General features: G+C 42.2%; 1 protein-coding gene across 1 annotated transcript in view; it reads left to right on the top strand.

Moving 5' to 3' along the window:
- Positions 1–268: 268 nt before the first annotated feature.
- Positions 269–22,723, top strand: part of LOC142194954 (tetraspanin-18-like) — a 28,733-nt gene continuing 6,278 nt past the window's right edge. Inside the window, exons 1-5 of the mRNA XM_075264401.1 lie at positions 269–325; positions 6,091–6,285; positions 12,152–12,226; positions 12,368–12,466; positions 13,435–13,614. Coding sequence (XP_075120502.1) covers positions 269–325; positions 6,091–6,285; positions 12,152–12,226; positions 12,368–12,466; positions 13,435–13,614 — 606 coding nt within the window. The remainder of the gene's footprint in view (positions 326–6,090; positions 6,286–12,151; positions 12,227–12,367; positions 12,467–13,434; positions 13,615–22,723) is intronic.

The following is a 22,723-nucleotide window of genomic DNA, read 5'->3' as shown; positions in this document are numbered from 1 at the left end:
TAATCAAATATTCAAAAATATTTTCATAAGTTTGTAGACTGCATATTTTCAAAAAGAAACAAGCAAAAAATAAATAAATAAAATATATATTTATATTTGTATATAACCCTATGTGTCATTAAGAATAAAGTAATAAAAAATTTGGTAGCATTTTCATGTCTGATCACGGTCATTAACAACCAAAAACTTCTGTTTAACTAAATTTACAGAATTTTATTCAAGCAAACCCATATCAAATTTATCTTGTAGGGCAATTCAGAAATCCAAAATGGGCATCTTACTTTTCATGAAGTATATGATGTTTCTCTTCAATGTACTAATATTTGTAAGTATTCCGTTTCTCTAGAAGACTAGAATGACTAGAGGAAGGATATATGTATGTTTTGAATATAAAATGTGTGCAAATTATGGATCATGTTTTATAGTAAAATGATATGAGATTTTTTATTTTTCATTGCTTATACTGTATAGCGCCAACATATTCTGCAGCAATATACAATAAGTAACATTGTTTTCACCGCTAGGTTTCCGAATGTTGTAGAATATTCCCTTTATTTTCCCAATATTATATAGTACATATGTGGACATATATGTAAAGGGTGAGGACAGTTGGTCCATTCAGTTACATAGTGAGTCATTGTCAGATGGATACATTGTAAGACTATAAAAAGAGAATTAGGGTATGCTCAAACTCTGAAAGGGTACAGAAAGAGGAAGAGGTGAAGAAGAGAGGGAGAAAAACAAACAAAAAAACAACTTCTTGAGAGAAGGCAGGGGTCCCATACCAATAACCGGTCCCCCATGTACAGTTACCCCCACCCATATGAGACAGCACAGAGAAATAGTCTAACAATTGATCATTACTGACATGAATTCAGTGGAATCCTGGAATACCACCCAATAGTGGTGGCTTTATTATGATTATGTAATTGGACCATTTGGTCTTCTACAAGATGCAGCTCCTCTACTTTTTGAAACCATAGTTTGAGGAATATTGACTCTGGATATTTCCACGTGACCATCAGGTTTCTCATATTGAATCTGACATTGCCTTTGATCTTTGAAAGTCATCAATCCAAGCATAAAACTTGTAGTTTGTGAGCTCTATGTTTTTATTATGTAAATTGAAACAAAACTTCTTCAAGAAGTGTGTTCTTTGTGAAAACAGCACTTGTATACAACTTAGCTTTCATATACACCCTTGACATTCATCAGAATCGACCCAGGAAGAATTGTCTCCAAGTACTAAATAACAAACATTGTATAATTGCTGTCGTGTCTCTGAACGGGTTCTGAACAATTTAGTATTTATTTTTTTAAATCCATCCAACAATTCAAGAGAATGGTACGTTATATATGAATTGTCTCTTAAGTGAGTGTTAACCTTGTATTTTCTATGAGATATACAGTAACCCTCCCCCACCTCCCCGGATTAGCACATGCCAATTTATATGTAACTTTCTATATGGGTAGATGAATTAAAAAAATAAAAAATAATAATAATAATTAGCACTTAGTACTTGGTGACAGGTCTAAGACCTTTCAATGTGTCCTGTGCTGTCTGACTTTAGCTACAGATATCTACAGATCGGACATATCACTTTTCCATCCACAAAATATCAGACCAAGTCATTTTCTTCCATGCTTGGCCCAGTTCTGATGCTCATTGTTAAATCACAGGGGATGTGTCACTTAAATCATATAATTATTCACAGAGAAAGTGGCTAAATAAAACTTAACCACTTCTGTTGGTATACTCTAAAATCAGATATATATTCCAGGTATATAAAAGCATTCATCACTTCTCAAAATGTCTGCGGTAGTACACTGAATGGGAGAACCCAAGCCAACCCAGACACTATCCAGAAAATCAAACGTAATTCTGAATATCGCAGGTAATTTTTGTATTTGCACCATCAGGCACTGATAGGGTTAAAATTGAGATCCCTATATATGACAACCAAGAGTCATTAGAGTCTATCCATAATTTTCAGACAAAACATAAAGCTATTCCATGGGTATAATTCTATTATTTATTATAAAGGTGAAAGTTTGTGAGTTTGGATGTTTGTGGGTTTGTGTATTTGGAAGTTTGGATGTTTGTTCCTCAATCACGCAAAACCCACTCCACTGATTTGGCTGAAATTTTCCACAAACTAGGCTACTTTTCATCACAATAGCGCACATACGTTTTTCCCAGGACCCCCACAAAACCCAAACTCACATCACCATCTCTGCAATCTCACACACTTTGGACCATAGTAAGCCACAAAATTCTTATTACCCTCTACAGCAGAGGTCAGCAACCCCTGGCACACGTGCCAAGAGTGGCACTCCTGCCATATTTCACTGGCATGCCATCAGCACAGGACCTGCAAGAGTTAAATGAAGTCCGAGTCTCTTCAGTGCTCTGCTAGAGCTGAGGCATAAGGACACTCCCCTTTGAGAGGGGTGCAGGAAACCCAGGGGGTGGAGCTTAATCGCTCAGGTCTGTGCCTGCTATAGTGGTCTGCATCCTGCAAAGATTCCCCAAGGAGGACAGGAAGCTGCTAGCAAAGTGAAACTGAAAAACACACAGGTACATAGGATTACTGTTCTCATTAATGTCAGGCATTTCGGGTTATTAGTTTAGTCTTAGTAACTCCATGTGCCTCACATTAATAGGAATAAACCCCATCATGTCCCTCATATTAACCCCTGTGTGCCTCATATTCATAGGAATAAGCCCCATCATGTCCCTCATATTAACCCCTGTGTGCCCCATATAAAGGTTACTAATATGAGACATACGGAGGTACTAATAAAAGACCTCAATAATGAAGATACTTAATTATTACCTCCAAGTACTCACATATCAGTAACTCTTACACAAGGGTTAATGTGAGGGACATGATGGGGTTAATTGCTATTAATAAGAGGCACATGGAGTTACTAAACTGTCATGCACAGGGCCAGACTTTATGTTGCTTGCTCAAGAGTATCCTGTGCCCAAAACTTACATGTACTGGTGGAAAATAACAAATCATACAATGTCGTATATCGAAGTATATTAACTTGAAATACCTCTGTCCCAAAGTCACTACGTACAGTTTCTCAGAACACCGTATAGCAGCTGAACTACAAATTACATTCAACACAAAAGTCTCACGTGCTCTCAGAATTACAGCAAAAACAAGATACACAGTTACATTTCATATCCCAGACCTTATACACAGTACCAAAACCTTACCCTTGCCTGTATATACCCACTTCTACAATCACCGCAGACGAAGTCGCGGGTATCAGCTAGTCACTGTATATAACTCCTACAAATATGGCACTCTGTTAGAACTACATATTCTGATTTATGGTGAAAATACTACAAAAGTAGTACAAATTTAAAAATGGAGTGTGAACAGAAGCCATATTAATGCTGTACCCCTGATGTACCAGGTGCAGAGACTAAATACACCCTTTCAAACTACTATATACCTCAATGCATTCCCCCATTCCAGCAAAATCTGCCCTCCAAAAGCCAAATTGCGCTCTTTCCATTCCAAGCCCACCTATGTACCCATATAGCAGATTATGACCACATATGGGGTATTGCCATGTTCAGGAGCAATTGTTTAACAACCTGTGGGGTGCTTTTTCTCCTTTAACCCCTTGTGAAAATGAAAACTTTGGGGATAAAGTGACATTTCAGCAATTTTTATTTATACATCCCAGTATTAATAAACTCCGTGAAACGACTGTGGGGTCAAAATGATAACTATATTCCTTGATAAATTCCAATAAGTTTCCAATTTTAGCCCTATCAGGGCCTGATGGTACAGATACCAAAATTACCTACAATCTTCAGAATTCAGTGTACTACAGCAGACATCTTAAGCAATGATTGGTGCCTTTATATACCTGGGATATATATTTCAAGTACCCATTGTAGGTGATTTCTGTTTTGGCAGCAAGTTCCAATCTTCAGCTATATAACCCATATAAAGCAAGCTGTGATGTACTGTGTGTACAGACATGTTTCATCATAGCCAGTACCTTTTCAGCAATACAGTGACCATATAGTGGTACATATTTGCTCCACACCGTACTCTGCAGACCTTTTATTTGAGCACAATACAGTGTTGGCCAAAAGTATTGGCACCCCTGCAATTCTGTCAGATAATACTAATTTTCTTCCAGAAAATGATTGCAATCACAAATTCTTTGGTATTGTTATCTTCATTTAATTTGTCTTCAATGAAAAACCACAAAAAGAATTGTCAAAAAGCCAAATTGGATATAATTCCACAGCAAACATAAAAAATGGGGTGGACAAAAGTATTGGCACTGTTTGAAAAATCATTTGATGCTTCTCTAATTTGTGTAATTAACAGCACCTGTTACTTACCTGAGGCACCTAACAGGTGGTGGCAATAACTAAATCACACTTGCAGCCAGTTGAAATGGATTAAAGTTGACTCAACCTCTGTCCTGTGTCCTTGTGTGTAGCACATTGAGCATGAAGAAAAGAAAGAAGACCAAAAAACTGTCTGAGGACTTGAGAAGCAAAATTGTGAGGAAACATGAGAAATCTCAAGGCTACAAGTCCATCTCCAAAGACCTGAATGTTCCTGTGTCTACCGTGCGCAGTGTCATCAAGAAGTTTAAATCCCATGACACTGTGGCTAACCTCCCTAGATGTGGACCGAAAAAAAAAATTGAGAGATTTCAACGCAAGATTGTGCGGATGGTGGATAAAGAACCTCAACTAGCATCCAAACAAGTTCAAGCTGCCCTGCAGTCCAAAGGTATAACAGTGTCAACCCATACTATCCATCGGCGTCTGAATGAAAAGGGACTGTATGGTAGGATACCCAGGAAGACCCCACTTCTTACCCAGAGACATAAAAAAGCCAGGCTGGAGTTTGCCAAAACTTACCTGAGAAAGCCAAAAACGTTTTGGAAGAATGTTCTCTGGTCAGATGAGACAAAAGTAGAGCTTTTTGGGAAAAGGCATCAACATAGAGGTTACAGGAAAAAAAAAAGAGGCCTTTAAAGAAAAGAACACGGTCCCTACAGTCAAACATGGCGGAGGTTCCCTGATGTTTTGGTGCTTTGCTGCCTCTGGTACTGGACTGCTTGACCGTGTGTATGGCATTGTGAAGTCTGAAGACTACCAACAAATTTTGCAGTATAATGTAGGGCCCAGTGTGAGAAAGCTGGGTCTCCCTCAGAGATCATGGGTCTTCCAGCAGGACAATGACCTAAAACACACTTCAAAATGCATTAGAAAATGGTTTGAGAGAAAGCACTGGAGACTTCTAAAGTGGCCAGCAATGAGTCCAGACCTGAATCCCATAGAAAACCTGTGGAGAGATCTCAAAATGGCAGTTTGGAGAAGGCCCCCATCACATCTCAGGGACCTGGAGCAGTTTGCCAAAGAATAATGGTCTAAAATTCCAGCAGAGCATTGTAAGAAACTCATTGATGGTTTCCGGAAGCGGTTGTTCGCAGTTATTTTGTCTAAAGGTTGTGCTACCAAGTATTAGGCTGAGGGTGTCAATACTTTTGTCCGGCCCATTTTTGGAGTTTTGTGTAAAATGATCAATGATTTGACTTTTTTTTTCATTCTCTTTTGTGTTTTTTCATTGCAAGCAAAATAAATGAAGATATTAATACCAAAGTGTGTGCTTGCAATCATTTTCTGGAAGAAAATGAGTATTATCTGACAGAATTGCAGGGGTGCCAATACTTTTGACAAACACTGTAAAAGTAAAACATAGTGACTTACAGGTTATGTCTCTGACTGTAATAATTCACATTTTTTGTCTCTTGTGCTGGGTCACTCACACAGGAGCGGCTGCTTCAGATGATCTGTTCCCTGACAGGGACAGTGGAGATGCCAGTGCCACCTCCTCAGGACTTTACAATCTGCTTATCTCAGCCCATGGCAAATTCTGCTTTGCATGTTCTCTGTTGCAGGATTGCCACTGTGAGAATATATTCCGTATCATAAATAGTTTAAGCATATTGACTTGGGCAAAGAAATGTCACTAAAATATGGAATGTTGCTATCTTTTGCCGTTCTCTTTGATAATATATTGTATTTCTTTTCAGTTGGGAGGTGTTTGCCTCTTAGGAATAGGTGTATGGATTGTTGCTGATCCAGATGGATTTCAGACTCTTATTACTTCCAATGCATTATTAGGCGCTGGTGGCTATATCCTGCTTTTTGTTGGGCTGGCGCTTGCACTACTTGGATTTCTCGGATGTTTTGGAGCAATTCGGGAGAATAAACCGCTGCTCTTAGTGGTGAGTCTAATTTGTATGATGTTTCTAAAAGTGGATATTTGGTTTGGTTTAGTTAGTCTCTGATACTGTACTTGTGTAAGGTATTACATCATGAAGACCATTCTGCCTATTATGAGTATTAATGTTTTTTTTTATTATTTTTTTGGTAGGAGAGGAACATTAAACTGTGGGGACAGATGCAGGACTATGAAGATGACTTTAGATGAATTTTAAAGATGAGAATCTCATCTTTAAAATGATACCAATATCGTCATAATGGTCCTTATGGATCCAGAGCGATTCGGTGATGAAAACATTGTTCGGCAAGGAGATCCCAATGCAGATCTCAATTCCAGACAACATATTTAACAGTGAATTGCATTGAATGGATCTTTAAGGGCTATCATGATCTTGATACTGTTTTAAAAATTAGATTCACATCTTTAAAATGAATCCAAGGTCATCTTCATAGTCCTAACAGATCCTGAGATATGGGGCTCTAAAATGTCCTCCCCCCTTCTGTGAAGGAGAACTGCAATTGCTTAATCTGACACAGACAGAAGAGTTGATGGAAGTGCAATGAGGCAATTGCCATTCAGAAATCCAGTGCAGAATAGAATAATTCATATGGCGTAAACAGAGGTGTAGCCAGTGGTTCAGCACAGAAGAGGCAATATACTAATATTACCAAAATACAGTGACCATATAGTGGTACATATTTGCTCCACACAGGGGTCTGCAGACCTTTTAGGTGAGCACAATACAGGCAAAATGAAGTGACTTACAGGTGATGTCTCTGACTGTAATAATTCCCATTTTTTGTCTCTTGTGCTGGGTCACTCACACAGGAGCGGTTCCTGCCTCAGGCAGCATCTTAGAGCTGCTGAAGAAGGAAGGAGGGGGAAGAAGCAGAACTACAGACTGCAGAGACAATGAGAAATCATCATCCTCTGTGCATAACCTGCATGTGACCATGACCCCAGGGGGAGGGGTAGCGTGGACTTCTGTCCATGTTATCCCCTCTCTTATCAATCAGAGAGCATGCTATTCTTTTGCACTAAGATTGTCACATGAAGAGATAATGTAATACCCCTCTGAGCATGTGACACAGATTTATTTATTTATTTTTATGTAGATATAGGGATCACAATGTACATTTTTTTTCCTATCAGTATGTATTTGTAGAATGGGAGGAAATCCATGCAAACACGTGGAAAACATACAAACTCCTTGCAGATGTTGTTCCTGCTGAAAGTCAAACCCAGGACTCCAGCGCTGCAAGGCTGCAGTGCTAACCACTGAGCCACCGCGTTGCCCCCTCACAGACATTTATCATTGTTGAGGCCACAGCACCAAAAGAATTGCATCAACACATTCACAAAGTCATCCATAAAGTTTACATTTGCCCCTTGTCCTGTTTATACCTGTTCTTTATAGAGTAAAATACACCGACTGCCTCTGTAGCAATATCCATTATACGCTAAAATAATCGCAATAACGATTATTACTAGAGGATGAACGTATAAAACACTTCTGACAGCCAGAAAAGTTCCATCAGTCAGATAATACATTTTCACCCATTAAAGATGACACATTATCAATATATTTTTTGGAGAAAAAAAATCACATTTTACATTTTCAAAATAGCAAAAAATGAAAATGACCTGATGCAAACGTATGGGAACTCTGCATGGTTAGTACCTAGTAGCACCCCCTCTGGCAAGTATCACAGCTTGTAAACACTTTTTGTAGTCAGCCAAGAGTCTTTCAGTTCTTGTTTAAGGGATTTTCATCCATTCTTCCTTGGAAAATCTTCCAGTTCTGTGAGATTCTTGGGTCGTCTTGCATGCACCACTGCTCTTTTGAGGTCTAAGCCACAGATTTTCAATGATGTTCAAATCAGAAGACTATGAGGATCATGTGCCTTTTTAGGTAGTCTATGGTGGATTTTGACATGTGTTTAGGATTAGAGATGAGCGAACAGTGTTCTATCGAACACATGTTCGATCGGATATCAGGGTGTTCGCTATGTTCGAATCGAATCGAACACCGCGTGGTAAAGTGCGCCAAAATTCGATTCCCCTCCCACCTTCCCTGGCGCCTTTTTTGCACCAATAACAGTGCAGGGGAGGTGGGACAGGAACTACGACACCGGGGGCATTGAAAAAAATTGGAAAAAGTCATTGGCTGCCGAAATCAGGTGACCTCCATTTTAGACGAATAGTGGATTTCAAATCCGGGTCATATGAGAATGTGAACTTTGTGACTATGAGACAGGGATAGCTGTACAGGCAGGGATAGCTAGGGATAACCTTTATTTAGGGGGGAATGTTATTAAAAATAACTTTTTGGGGCTCTATCGGGTGTGTAATTGTGATTTTTGTGAGATAAACTTTTTCCCATAGGGATGCATTGGCCAGCGCTGATTGGCCAGAGTACAGAACTCGACCAATCAGCGCTGGCTCTGCTGGAGGAGGCGGAGTCTAAGATCGCTCCACACCAGTCTCCATTCAGGTCCGACCTTAGACTCCGCCTCCTCCAGCAGAGCCAGCGCTGATTGGCCGAATTCCGTACTCTGGCCAATCAGCACTGGCTAATGCATTGTATTGGCGTGATGAAGCAGTGCTGAATGTGTGTGCTTAGCACACACATTCAGCTCTACTTCATCGGGCTAATAGAATGCATTGGCCAATCAGCGCTGGCCAATGCATTCTATTAGCTTGATGAAGCAGAGTGTGCACAAGGGTTCAAGTGCACCCTCGGCTCTGATGTAGCAGAGCCGAGGCTGCACAAGGGTTCAAGCGCATCCTCGGCTCTGATGTAGCAGAGCCGAGGGTGCACTTGAACCCTTGTGCAGCCTCGGCTCTGCTACATCAGAGCCGAGGGTGCGCTTGAACCCTTGTGCACCCTCGGCTCTGCTACATCAGAGCCGAGGGTGCGCTTGAACCCTTGTGCACACTCTGCTTCATCAAGCTAATAGAATGCATTGGCCAGCGCTGATTGGCCAATGCATTCTATTAGCCCGATGAAGTAGAGCTGAATGTGTGTGCTAAGCACACACATTCAGCACTGCTTCATCACGCCAATACAATGCATTAGCCAGTGCTGATTGGCCAGAGTACGGAATTCGGCCAATCAGCGCTGGCTCTGCTGGAGGAGGCGGAGTCTAAGGTCGGACCTGAATGGAGACTGGTGTGGAGCGATCTTAGACTCAGCCTCCTCCAGCAGAGCCAGCGCTGATTGGTCGAGTTCCGTACTCTGGCCAATCAGCGCTGGCCAATGCATTCTATTAGCCCGATGAAGTAGAGCTGAATGTGTGTGCTTAGCACACACATTCAGCTCTACTTCATCGGGCTAATAGAATGCATTGGCCAATCAGCGCTGGCCAATGCATTCTATTAGCGTGAACTGAGTTTGCACAGGGGTTCTAGTGCACCCTCGGCTCTGCTACATCAGATTGCTACATCTGATGTAGCAGTGCCGAGTGTGCATCAGATGTGTAGTTGAGCAAAACTGACTCAGCACTGCTAAGTCTCTGCATTCGCATAGGAATGCATTGGCCAGCCTTCGGCCAATCAGCGCTGGCTCTGCCGGAGGAGGCGGAGTCTAAGGTCGGACCTGAATGGAGACTGGTGTGGAGCGATCTTAGACTCCGCCTCCTCCAGCAGAGCCAGTGCTGATTGGTCGAGTTCTGTACTCTGGCCAATCAGCACTGGCCAATGCATTTCTATGGGGAAAAGTTAGCTTGCGAAAATCGCAAACTGACAGGGATTTCCATGAAATAAAGTGACTTTTATGCCCCCAGACATGCTTCCCCTGCTGTCCCAGTGTCATTCCAGGGTGTTGGTATCATTTCCTGGGGTGTCATAGTGGACTTGGTGACCCTCCAGACACGAATTTGGGTTTCCCCCTTAACGAGTATATGTTCCCCATAGACTATAATGGGGTTCGAAACCCATTCGAACACTCGAACAGTGAGCGGCTGTTCGAATCGAATTTCGAACCTCGAACATTTTAGTGTTCGCTCATCTCTATTTAGGATCATTATCCATTTGTAGAAGCCATCTTCTTTTCAAGTTCAGCTTTTTTACATATAATGTTATGTTTGCTTCAAGAATTTGCTGAAATTTCATTGAATCCATTCTTCTCTTTACCCGTGAAATGTTCCCCATGCCACTGGCTGCAACACAAAACAACAGCATGATTGATTCTCCTCCATGTTTACTGTTTGTAGAGATATTCTTCTCATGAAATTCTGGGCCCTTTTTTCTCCAAACGTACCTTTGATTATTTTGGCCAAAGAGTTCTATTTTATCCTCATTGGTCCACAGGACTTGTTTACAAAATGTGTCAGGCTTTAGATGTTCTTTTGAAAACTTCTGATGCTGAATCTTATGGTGAGGACATAGCAGAGGTTTTTTCTGAAGACTCTTCCATGAAAGCGATATTTGTGCAGGTATCGCTGAACAGTAGAGCAATGTACCACAACCTCAGAGTCTGCTAAATCTTCCTGAAGGTCTTTTGTAGTCAAGCGGGGGTTCTGATTTGCCTCTCTTGCAATCCTACAAGCAGCTGTCTCTGAAATGTTTCTTGGTCTTCCAGACCTCATCTTGACCTCCACTGTTCCTGTTAACTGTCATTTCTTAATTACATTTCATACTGAGGAAGGGCAACTTGAAAACGCTTTGCTATCTTCTAGCCTTCTCCTGCTTTGTGGACCTCCACCATTTTCTGAGTGCTAGGCAACATCTTGGAAGAAACTATGGCTGCTGTTTTTTAGCACAAGGTTAGAGGATACTGGGTATTTATAAAACTGTAACATTTGCATCACTTGTCCTTTCATAACAATGGTAGTGAATAATTCATAACCCTAACTGGCTAATGAAGGTCTGAGACCATTGACAAAGTTAGGGGGCGTTTACACTTGCACCCCTGTCCGCCCACCATGTTTTCGTCCTAATCCCCAGAGAAACTGTATAGGGGATTACTTGCCGGCAGTCAGTTTCAAAACCCATTCATTTGAATGACTTTTTAAAGCAAACCGCTCGTGTCCATATGCAGCCTTTCCGCGGTGAAACAGGTTTTTTTAGCACGGACACAAAGTCCTGCATGTCCGAATTTGTGCCCGTGCAAAAAAAAATAACGGTTTCACTGTGGATAGGCTGCATAAAATCACTGGCGGTTTGCTTTAAAAACCCATTCAAATGAATGGGTTGTTAAACTGACTGCCGGGAAGTCGTCCCCTATGCAGTTTCTCCAGGGATTAGGACGAACACACAGCGGGTGGACAGGGGCGCAAGTGTGAACGCCCCCTTATCTGATCACAGAACTCTAAAATGTCTACTTTACTTTTCATTATTTGTAATTATATTTTAAAGGAAAAAAATAAGATATCATGTGAGGTGTTGTATAGGGAATTTTTTTTTTAATTATTTGTTTAGGTTTTAGGTTTAGTGATCATTTAAGCTAACTGAAGTTTTATACCCAATGCTTTGTTTTTTTCTGTCTTGCTCTGACTGCTTGTTCACTAGGTTTCAGACCACTGTGTAGCTGCAGTGTTTGACTGACTCCCTGATCCCAGCCATCTATAGTGATGAACACTACTTTATCAGTGATTCTGTTATTATTGTATGTACTTCTCAAGCACAAGGCACTGTTGTTCTGAGCTCTACATTACACAGAATAAACCAGAGACCAGGAAGTAGAGGGGAGAGGAGACAGGAAAGAAGGTGAAACACTGAGATGGGAAAACCTCTTTAATTCCATCCATTTCATATCTCTATCATTAGTAACTACAATTCTCCATTTGAACAACAAAGATTGCTTTTTAACTAAAGCCATTAAGTACATATTGATGATACAGTATATTTTTATTTATTTATTACAGTTCTTTATACTTATTTTGCTCTTCTTCATTGTGGAACTTGTCGGTATTATTCTTGCTTTGACCTATCAGAAATTGGTAAGTATTATGATAATACTGAGAGGTTGGAGAATGTTGTCTGCAGTGGAATTTTGAGTGTTTCAGTATCGTTGCATATAGAAAATATTTACATTACAATACCCAAATATCTATTTCTGACTTTGGTTATCTCCACTTCAGATCAAGGAAGAAAATTTTCTGCATGAGTTACAGAAGTATTACAAAGGAGACAATTCTTCGGAAGTGTACAGCCAGTCCTGGAACACCATTATGATTGCAGTAAGGTTTATTGTGGACTGTGTTTACAAATAATCACAACTACAAAAAATAAGGTGACTTTATGATATAAAGGTCACAATTATAATATTCTTTCAAAACAATTTGCAATATGCTTTCTATATTACATTTGTGTGGCTTTTAAGATTTCGGCTTGTAGTCATTCAATAGAAACCTTCATTGTTTGCTTCATCAATACTGTGCATAGCACACAGGAGAAACTAGTTACAGTAGAGCTCTAAAAGCTTTCTCGTGTATAGAGGTATGAATTTGTGTGTGATCATAACACAACTAGCAAAGATTTTCCTCTACATGAATGTTCCTATGGAATGAATGAAAAGAAAGAGATATCTTGAAAATTAAGAGTAACTGATGCAGAAACAGTATTGGAAAAAACTAATACTATATCTTCATGCTAATGCTATACTTTCATATCCATATATTTTCTGAAACATTCTCAATCTTTTACTTGGCACTTATGCAGTTATGAATCAGTGTCATTTTTTTGTTAAAAGAATAAAAAAGTTCATGTTTGCGGTTCATCTGACCCAAGCATTGTTTTAGAAGTATAACTCCTAAACAAACTCAGTGTTTAAACTGTTCATATATAACATGTAGCCTATGGATGTTCACAAAATCACCAAAAGTATTTGATCAAAAATCTAAAGAATTGAAAAAGTAATATATCATAAAAAAAGTTGGCTCAAATCCTATATACACCCTGAGAGCTGGCAACAAGATTGACATTGTTCTACCTAGTAGTTTACATTTGTCAATCATGACCACATTTGTTAATAATTTACATTTCCGCCATCACACAACTTCACTTTGCCACAGCAGTCATTTTTTTTTTTTTTTTTTAGCAAACTTTGCCTGAAAATCTAACCTATACATTCAAAAATATGTGTTCTATGAAATAAAACTGTAAGAATATCATAAGAATGCCTTGTTTTGTGTTTTAACTTTTTTAGCTATCCTGTTGTGGCATCTCTGGATTAAATGACTTTGATAACAGATCCCATTTCCACCACCTGTATCCTTCTGCACCATGGCCAGAGGCCTGCTGCAAGCGTGACCACCCAGTTTTATCTGGAGTCATAAAGGACAGACAGAAGTGCATGGAGAACACTCCGGACTACACTAACAATCAGGTATCAAACTATCTACAAACAGCCACCATCACTATGTCACTTAGTTAACCAGACCTAGCCATATACAGTATAGGCACTCAGGCACAGACAAAAGATCAATTTATTTGTTTGTAACTAGAGATGAGCGAGTAGTACTCGATCGAGTAGGTATTCGATCGAATACTACAGTATTCGAAATACTCGTACTCGATCGAGTACCACTCGCTAATCGAATGTAAAAGTTCGATGCAGAACCAGCATTGATTGGCCGAATGCTATACAGTTGGCCAATCAACTCTGGTTCTTCTCCTACCTTTAGAAGTCTTCTCCGTGCAGCTTCCCCGCGGCATCTTCCGGCTCTGAATTCACTCTGCCAGGCATCGGGCCTGGGCAGAGCCGACTGCGCATGTCCGCTTGTAGTGCGGGCATGCGCAGTCGTCTCTGCCCAGGCCCGATGCCTGGCAGAGTGAATTCAGAGCGGGAAGATGCCGCGGGGACGCTGCAAGGAGAAGACTTCTCGGAGGATCCAGCCCGACCCTCACTCGAGGACTTGGTAAGTATAATTTGATCGAATGTTGCCTACCCCTGAAACGAGCATTTTTCCCCCATAGACTATTATAGGGTTTGATATTCGATTCGAGTAGTCGAATATTGAGGGGCTACTCGAAACGAATTTCTAACCTCGAACATTTTACTGTTCGCTCATCTCTATTTGTAACCTATATGTTTTATGAATAATTTTACACAAATCCATCTGGAGTGGAGAAAAGCAGACTAAAGTTTATTTAGATCTGAGGTTAAAGCAAAACCAGAATTAAGGACAGAATCAGAAAATGTATACCCAGAGGCTCTCTGAAGAGGTAGAGAAGCTAGCTTATGTCCCAAAAACAGGGTGCTTAAGCCAAAATCCTGACAACCAGCCATCAGAACATCTTCCTCCAGTCCAGGAAATCCAGCCCATGTAACTTAAATAAAGAGCCCTAACAGACTATGTTTTGCTAAAACATGTATCCTTTTGGATTTCCGCTAACCTTTAAAAACTGAATAACCCCTTTAACATTTTCGGAAAGTACCATACCTATTGAATTCACAGGCAACCACTTAAAGGCCACAAAGAAAATGAAGTTTCCTCGTGGGATCAATGATTGGTTAGTGCAAAGAACTTTAACTGCTATCTGCTCAAAAAGTGCAAATCTAGTTTGGTTGTTAGCAATTTGTATATAAGAGTCGTCCACTGTACAATTGATAATATCGTAAGAAGCATTTGTAACTTTTGTACTAAAGGGATAAAATGTAACGCCTGACAGATATATATCCTAACATATTCTTACATGAAACTAGAATACAACACATATGTGGATATTTGTCTATAGACTTACGATTAAAAAGCAAAATCGTCAGCATGCAATAATCCTGCTAAGTATAGGCTAGTGTATTTACTTCTTCATACTCTAGTAGTATTTATACTGAACATTGTTGCAATAGATATAAAATGAAACTGTTAGGATAAAAGATATAGTTCTGAGCCAAAGTGAGAACCAGTACTAGATACACTGATCAGAAAGGTAAATATGTTCCTGTGTGTCCAACACCCCCCGTCTTCTTCAGAGCCCCAGATGGCGGGGATGGACTTGGCAGCACTGCTGGGCAGAGTGGTATGGGTCAGAAAAGGCCAAACACACAGCGCACCACAAATCACAGTCAACCAGACACTGAGATCTCTTATCAGCAGATGTTTTGATTAGTGGTGTAGGTCCAAGGATCCAGAAGGCTGTGGTGAATGGTCAGAAGATGGCAGCAGAGAGTCAATTCTTAATCATACGGTCTGGGTTGTCAACAAGAAGGCAACACAGTACAGTGGGAAATCCAAAAGGAATGTCAGGCAGGCCGAGTCGGTAACAGGAGTGGTAGAGCAGTACAAAACAGTGATCAGGAACCAGATGTCTAGAGGCAAGCTGGGGTCATAAATAGGAGCAGGCACAGTACACAAATCAGGAGGCAAAGGCAGGGTCAGAGGTCAAGGCAAGGGGTCAGAAACACAGGTAATCAGGACAGGAGGAACGCTTACTACCAGGACAAAAGAGTACAACTGAATAGCCAGGGGTGGTCCAGAGCCAGAGCCCTCCTTAAATAGGCTCCGGCCTGCTGCTAGGCCGCAAACTGGAAGTCCGCCATCCAGCTCAGGAGGAGACCAGCAACCCCTGCACAACGCGGTGGAGATTCCGGCCTGCCTCCTGAGACCCAGAAGTGCGGAATTCAGGAGCGCAGACAGGAGAGGGCCGGAAGCTTCCGCACAGCGCTGTGGAGGCTTACTGGCCTTGTTCCTGACAGAAACATTTCAGCAAAACTCAAAGAAACCCCTTCTAGCATTCTTAAGGACCTTCCCCCCTATAGGAGTAGTTGACACATGGCTACAAACCCAACAGTCACACAATTTCAGGTCTTTCACTGTGACAGGATGGAGTTGAACATAAATATTGCTTGGAAAGGCTCATCCCATCTAGGGTGCAAGAACTTGGCAAGATGCCGTCTGAACATCACCCAAACACCAGCAGGTAGACATTGTTGCAGATACCCAGTGTTTAGGCTGGCAAGTGAAGTAAATATGTAAATCGCTTAGTATTCAGTGAAATTGAACTAAAGACAACTGATGCTAGGGTCACACATGCGTTCAGGTTTCTGTTATTCAGGTCCGCTTGTGGACGCGAAAAATGGAAATCCAGTCTGCTTAAAAAGTGGTTACCTGCGGAAACCTGTGGATTCCATAGATAATAATATGGTCCCCTGGGTTTCTGGATGGTCTCTGCCCAAAAAAATGCAGAGACCATTGTTCAAGTGGATTTGGGGACGGAAACCACGAACAGAGAACAGGCACAATTGTGAACCTAGCCTGAGAATCACAAAGAAAATATAATCAAACCGTAGGACCTGAAGAATATGTCACAGATGGAAAAGTTCAGAGCTTTTTCAGGGTGTATGATATTAATGCCAGAATTATTGCTAAAGTCAATTTAACCCTGTCTGTTCACAGACATCAGTAATATTGTTTTTTAAAGTTATAACATTCAACCTTAACTCTTGCAATAGAATAAAAAAAACTGTGTGAAAACGCTGCTTCATTACCTCTCCTGTGAAGTGTGTACTTGAACACTGTCTATCATATCTAGGACAGATAGAGATAATCCCTGACAGTAGTTTCTTGGAAGAGGTTTGGGCCGTTGCCTTCCTGGCATGATACCCACCCCAAGAAGTCATCTCCACACACAAGCACATATTCACATAGTTCACACTTTGGTAATTGTATTAAATCATTTTTTGACCCCTGGAATGGATACAGAGCTTTTGTCAAGTTTTTTTTAATGGAGTTTTTACAGATTTTCCAACATTGAACTTTAACCTTTTCCCTGCGAAGGACGTAGCTCTATGTCCTCCCAGGGTGGCACTTCTGTAGCGGACAACGTAGCTAATAGGTCCTCTCTACTAATGCCGATATCTCAGGACTAGATGAGGCTATCTTCATGTGTTTAGATTCATTTTAAAGATGAGAATCTCATCTTTAACCCCTTCCCGCCGATGGCATTTTTTGATTTTCGTTTTTCGTTTTTGACTCCCCTCCTTCTAAACCCCATAACTTTTTTATTTCTCCGCTCCCAGAGTCATATGAGGTCTTAATTTTTGCGGGACAATTTTTTCTTCATGATGCCACCATTAATTATTCTATATAATGTACTGGGAAGCAGGAAAAAAATTCAGAATGGGGTGGATTTGAAGAAAAAATGCATTTCTGCGACTTTCTTACGGGCTTTGGTTTTACGGCGTTCACTGTGCAGCCAAAATAACATGTCCCCTATATTCTGTGTTTCGGTACGGTTCCAGGGATACCAAATTTATATGGTTTTATTTACATTTTGACCCCTAAAAAAAATTCCAAAACGGTGTTAAAAAATTTTTTTTCTAAAAGTCGCCATATTCCGACGGCCGTAACTTTTTTATACATAGGTGTACGGGGATGCATAGGGCGTCTTTTTTTGCGGGGCCGGGTGTACTTTTTAGTTCTACCATTTTCGGGAAATGTTATTGCTTTGATCACTTTTTATTCAAATTTTTATCAGAATTAAAACAGTGAAAAAACGGCGGTTTGGCACTTTTGACTATTTTTCCTGCTACGGCGTTCACCGAACAGGAAAAATATTTTTATAGATTTGTAGAGCGGGCGATTTCAGACGCGGGGATACCTAACATGTATATGTTTCACAGTTTTTAACTACTTTTATATGTGTTCTAGGGAAAGGGGGGTGATTTGAACTTTTAATACTTTTTATATTTTTTTATATTTTTTTTTACTTTTTTTTTTATTTTTTTTTTGCATTTATTAGACCCCCTAGGGGTGTTGAACCCCAGGGGGTCTGATCACTAATGCAATGCATTACAATGCTAATGCATTGCAATGCATTGCAAAAAATCATCATCTCTTTTGCAGGCTGTATACACCAGCCTGCAAAAGAGAGAATTTGCAGACTGGCTGGGAGCCTTTAACAAGGCTCCCGGCTGTCATGGCAACGGGGGGTCAGCCCTGGAGCATGCTCCAGGAGCCGGCGATCCTTGCCAAAATGGCGGCGCCCATGCGCCGCCGGGAAGATGGCGCCTCCGGCGCCTTTGACAGCAGCGCCGGAGGGGTTAATGCCTCCGATCGGTCCGGGGACCGATCGGAGGCATTAGAGCCGGTTGTCTACTGCTTAAAGCAGTAGACACCCGGCGGCTATGACGGCCGCCCGGCTCCCAGGCGGTCGCCATAGTTACAGACCCGACACGCGCCGTACTATTACGGCGCATGTCGGGAAGGGGTTAAAATGATACCAAGGTCTTCACAATTCACTGTTGAAAACGCTATTTGGCATTGAGATCCAATTGCAGATCTGAATTCCTGAAAGTGTTTTCAACAGTGAATCACTTCAGAACTGTAAGGGTTATCATGAAGACCATGATATAATTTTCAACCATCATGATAGCCCCATCCAGTCCTAAGATATAGGGCTCTAAAGTGTCTCCCCCCGTCTAAGGAAGCATTTACGAACTGTAGTAAGAAGGAGAGGGGGGAAGAGGAGCCCTGCAGGTGCATTTCTGCGATTTTTGGCGTTTAACACCCACCCCTGTAAATATATACATGTATGGTATATATGAACTCCTCACATATTGCAGTTTTTTGGAAAATACATTTTGTTTGCAGAAAGGGATTGCTTGAGATGGCACTTTAGTTGTAAATTTAAATTTTTGTGCAATTTTTGCTTGCTTTGCTGCAAAGTTGCATTAAGATGGTTGTATATATGAAATATTAAAGGGATCCTAACATTAAAACTCAATTTTTTGTCCCTAACACGTAGGAATAGCCTTAAGAAAGGCTATTCTTCCCCTACCTTTAGATGTCTTCTCCGTGCAGCTGTTCCGTAGAAATCCCGGTTTTCGTCAGTATGCAAATGGGTTCTCTCGTAGCACTGGGGGCGGGCCCCAGCACTCAACAAGCACTGGGGGCATCCCCAATGCTGCGAGAGAACTCTCCAGCGCTGCCTCCATCTTCATCAGGAACGGGCTCTCTTCATGTCTTCTTCCGGCTGTGGTTTCAAACTTCTAGGATTTGGGCAGCCGACTGCGCATACCCGCCGGCCACAAGAAAATGGCTGCTTACAATACTGTAAGAAAATATATAAATATATAGGTATGGGGGGGTTGGATGATTTTTTTATGTTGCAGTTTAGATTTAATTTGTCCATCTCAAAACTGTGAAAATTGCTCTGACTAGTGGAGGTGCAAAATATCCAGAGACCCTTGGCAGTGAAAGGGTCAAACACATCAAAATGTTTGACAGTAAATAGATAAACCCAGGGGCGTTCTTCATTGCTATATAACTTCATTACTCTAAAACTTCAACACTATGTTCTGCTTTTTAACCCCTTAAGGACCATTTTTTGTCTTCGCATTCTCCCCACATTTCAAGAGCCCTAACTTTTTCAGTTTTCAGTTCACAGAGTCATATGATGGCTTATTGTTTGCGAAACAAATTGTACTTAGTAATAGCACCATTCAATATACTGTGCCATGCACTGGGAAGCTGGAAAAAAATCAGAATGAGGTGCAACTGGAGAAAAAATGCATTTGGGTTTGGTAAAAATGAAGTTACCTGTATTCTACGTGTCAGTACGAACACAGTGATACCAAATTTATATAGCATTTGTAAATTTTTGATACCTTTTAAAAAATGAAAAACTTTGCAAAATAGAAAAACATTTTTGTGTCACCACATTGTGAGACCTGTAACTTTATCATATTTAGGGTGCTTTCACATCACGTTTTGTAGGTCTGCCTGATTGACACGTTTTTTTTACAGCTGTTTACCTTACAAAAACGTGTCAGGCAGCGGACCCATTAACTCCAATGAAAAAAAAAATACTCCGTTGTGGCTTGAAAATGTCCTTCTCCATTATTTCAAAAGGACAGAAAAGCATGTACTACTACGCTTTTCTGTCCTTTACCCAGCGCCCGAACTCCGTTTTCAGGTTTCCATCTTCCGTCAGACTGTGTCCGGCCGTGAACGCCGGTGAGCGTTTTATGCTCTCCGCAGCAAAATCGTTTTTTAAAATCCGGACACAGAGTGCTGCATGTCTGAATCTGTGTGCGCTTAAAAAAAACGGTTTTGCCACGGAGCGCATAAAACGCTCACCGACGCTCACGGCCGGAAACGTTTCAAACCCATTCAAATGAATGGGTTTGAAAGATGCCGGCAGGTTTCCTTCTCCTGCCCGGTTTTGGGCAGGAAAAGGAAACCTGCAGAACGGACTTCCGGGCGCAGATGTGAACGAGCCCTTATGCATCCTGTTATACAAGCCCGTTTATTCCTCTGAAGAGCGAGCCCATCCCGCCCCCATTAACTACAACTCTGCCCTTTCTGCATGGTCGGAAGAAGAATGAGAAGCCAGAGGAGAGGAGAGGAACTTTTCAAAAGGTAAGCATGAACTCCTCCTCCTCTATCCTCTCCTCCCTTCCCTGGTCACAGCACTAGAGATTCTGTCATTGTGATCCCCTTAGGGAGTAATGCAGGGGTCTCAAACTCGCGGCCCCCCGAACAATTTTGTGCGGCCCGCACAAGCCCAGGGATGCCGGATCCGAGTTGAATACATTGCGAGATGATTATATCCACTAGCCGCTACGTTCCGGCTAGTGGACATATAGGCACGATGTGATGACGTCACATCATCACATCGCGCCTACAGGTCTATTAGTGAAACTGCAGAGCGTGGCGGGGGAGCGTTGGATGGTGAGTATAAGTGTTTTTTTTGTGTGTTAAAGAGGATCTTTCACCATTTTGCCCACAGGCAGTTCTATATACTGCCGAAAAGCTGACAGTGCGCTGAGTTCAGCGCACTGTCGGCTTTCCCGATGTGGGCCCAGTATGAAGAGCTTACGGTCTGGTACCGTAACTCTTCTATGGTCAGAAGGGAGTTTCTGACACTCGCGCTGTGCTGTGGAGCGGGGAGGAACTCCCCCCTCCCTCCCTGATAATGCTCGTCTATGGACGAGTACTGCGAGCAGATGGAGGGGACGTTTTTACAGTACAACGCGATTGGCTGTGCTGTGAAGAAGGACGTCTCTGACTGAGTGTCAGAAACGCCCTTCTGACCATAGAAGAGCTACGGTACCAGACCGTAAGCTCTTCACACTGGGCACACATCGGGAAAGCCGACAGTGCGCTGAACTCAGCACACTGTCAGCTTTCCGGCAGTATATAGAACTGCCTGTGGGCAAAATGGTGAAAGGTCCTCTTTAAACATTGAGGTGGAATGAAGGGACTCATGACACTGGGGCAGAAATGGAGGGACATGAATCTGGGGGAAGAGATGGGGGGACATGAATCTGGGGGCAGAAATGGGGGGACATGAATCTGGGGGCAGAGATGGAGGGACATGAATCTGGGGGCAGAGATGGAGAGGACATGAATCTGGGGGCAGAGATGGAGGGGACATGAATCTGGGGGCAGAGATGGAGGGGGGACATGAATCTGGGGGCAGAGATGGGGGGACATGAATCTGGGGGCAGAGATGGAGGGACATGAATCTGGGGGCAGATGAAGGGTGTATATGTAACTGGGGGAAAGATGGAGGGGGGACATATAGTTTACGGCTGACTGTAGGGAGGATTATACAGTGTGGGGGCACATGAAAAATGAATGGGCGGAGTCAACATAAAAGTGGGTGGAGCTAAATTTGCCGCGGTGCGGCCCGCTGACTGGCTGGGATCTTGCTCTGCGGCCCACATGCTGAGTTGAGTTTGAGACCCATGGAGTAATGTCTGCCCCTCCCTTAATCCCAGCAGCACTTTGCCATTTAGCGACATCTCGATGGTATTGTTTCTTTTATCTGCTGCTAGTCCCTGAACCCGATCTGCTCCTCCCTCCCACTTTGTTCATGAGTCGGGATAAGCGAGCAGTGAGGGGTGGGGGAGGGGCATCACTCGGAGCAGCAGATAAAAGAAACCATACCATGGAGATGTCACAAATTGCAGAGTGATTCCTGCTGGGACAAGGTAAGGGAAGGGGCAGATATTTGCTTTAAGGGGATCACAATGGCAGAATCTCTAGTACTGGGACCAGGGGTGGGGTAAGGGGTAGCAGCCATTAGGGGCGGCACACGTGGCTGCTCCTCCCCCACATGTGCTACCCCTAATGGTACTATGTGAAGCACATGTGGGGGGTGGCAGAGGAGCTGTCCCCCCAAGCACAAGTCACAGCCCATTTCTTTTTTTGTTATTTGTGCTGTGACTTGTAGTGCTTTGGGGACAGCTCCTCTACTCCCCCCCCCCCACACACACACATGTGCTTCACATAGCTGCCCCCAGTGACACCATGCACTAATGCCTGCACTAATTGCAGGCATTAACCCCTCTGGTGCCTCGGTCAAAGCTGACTGAGGCAGCATTTTACCAGCACCACCATTTTACTAGCGATCGCAGGCACCCTGAGCAAACTCCGGGTCCTTCGTCCTGTTGCTATAACATCCGGAAGCCTTGTGAAGGTTCCGGCCTGTCATTCTATACTTTCTATTGCAGGCTACATAGTAGACTTTAAGGGGATCACAATGGC

This window comes from Leptodactylus fuscus, chromosome 2 (genome assembly GCF_031893055.1).
Source record: "Leptodactylus fuscus isolate aLepFus1 chromosome 2, aLepFus1.hap2, whole genome shotgun sequence".
Lineage (NCBI taxonomy): Eukaryota > Metazoa > Chordata > Amphibia > Anura > Leptodactylidae > Leptodactylus > Leptodactylus fuscus.
This window is presented reverse-complemented; position numbering and strand designations above follow the sequence as displayed.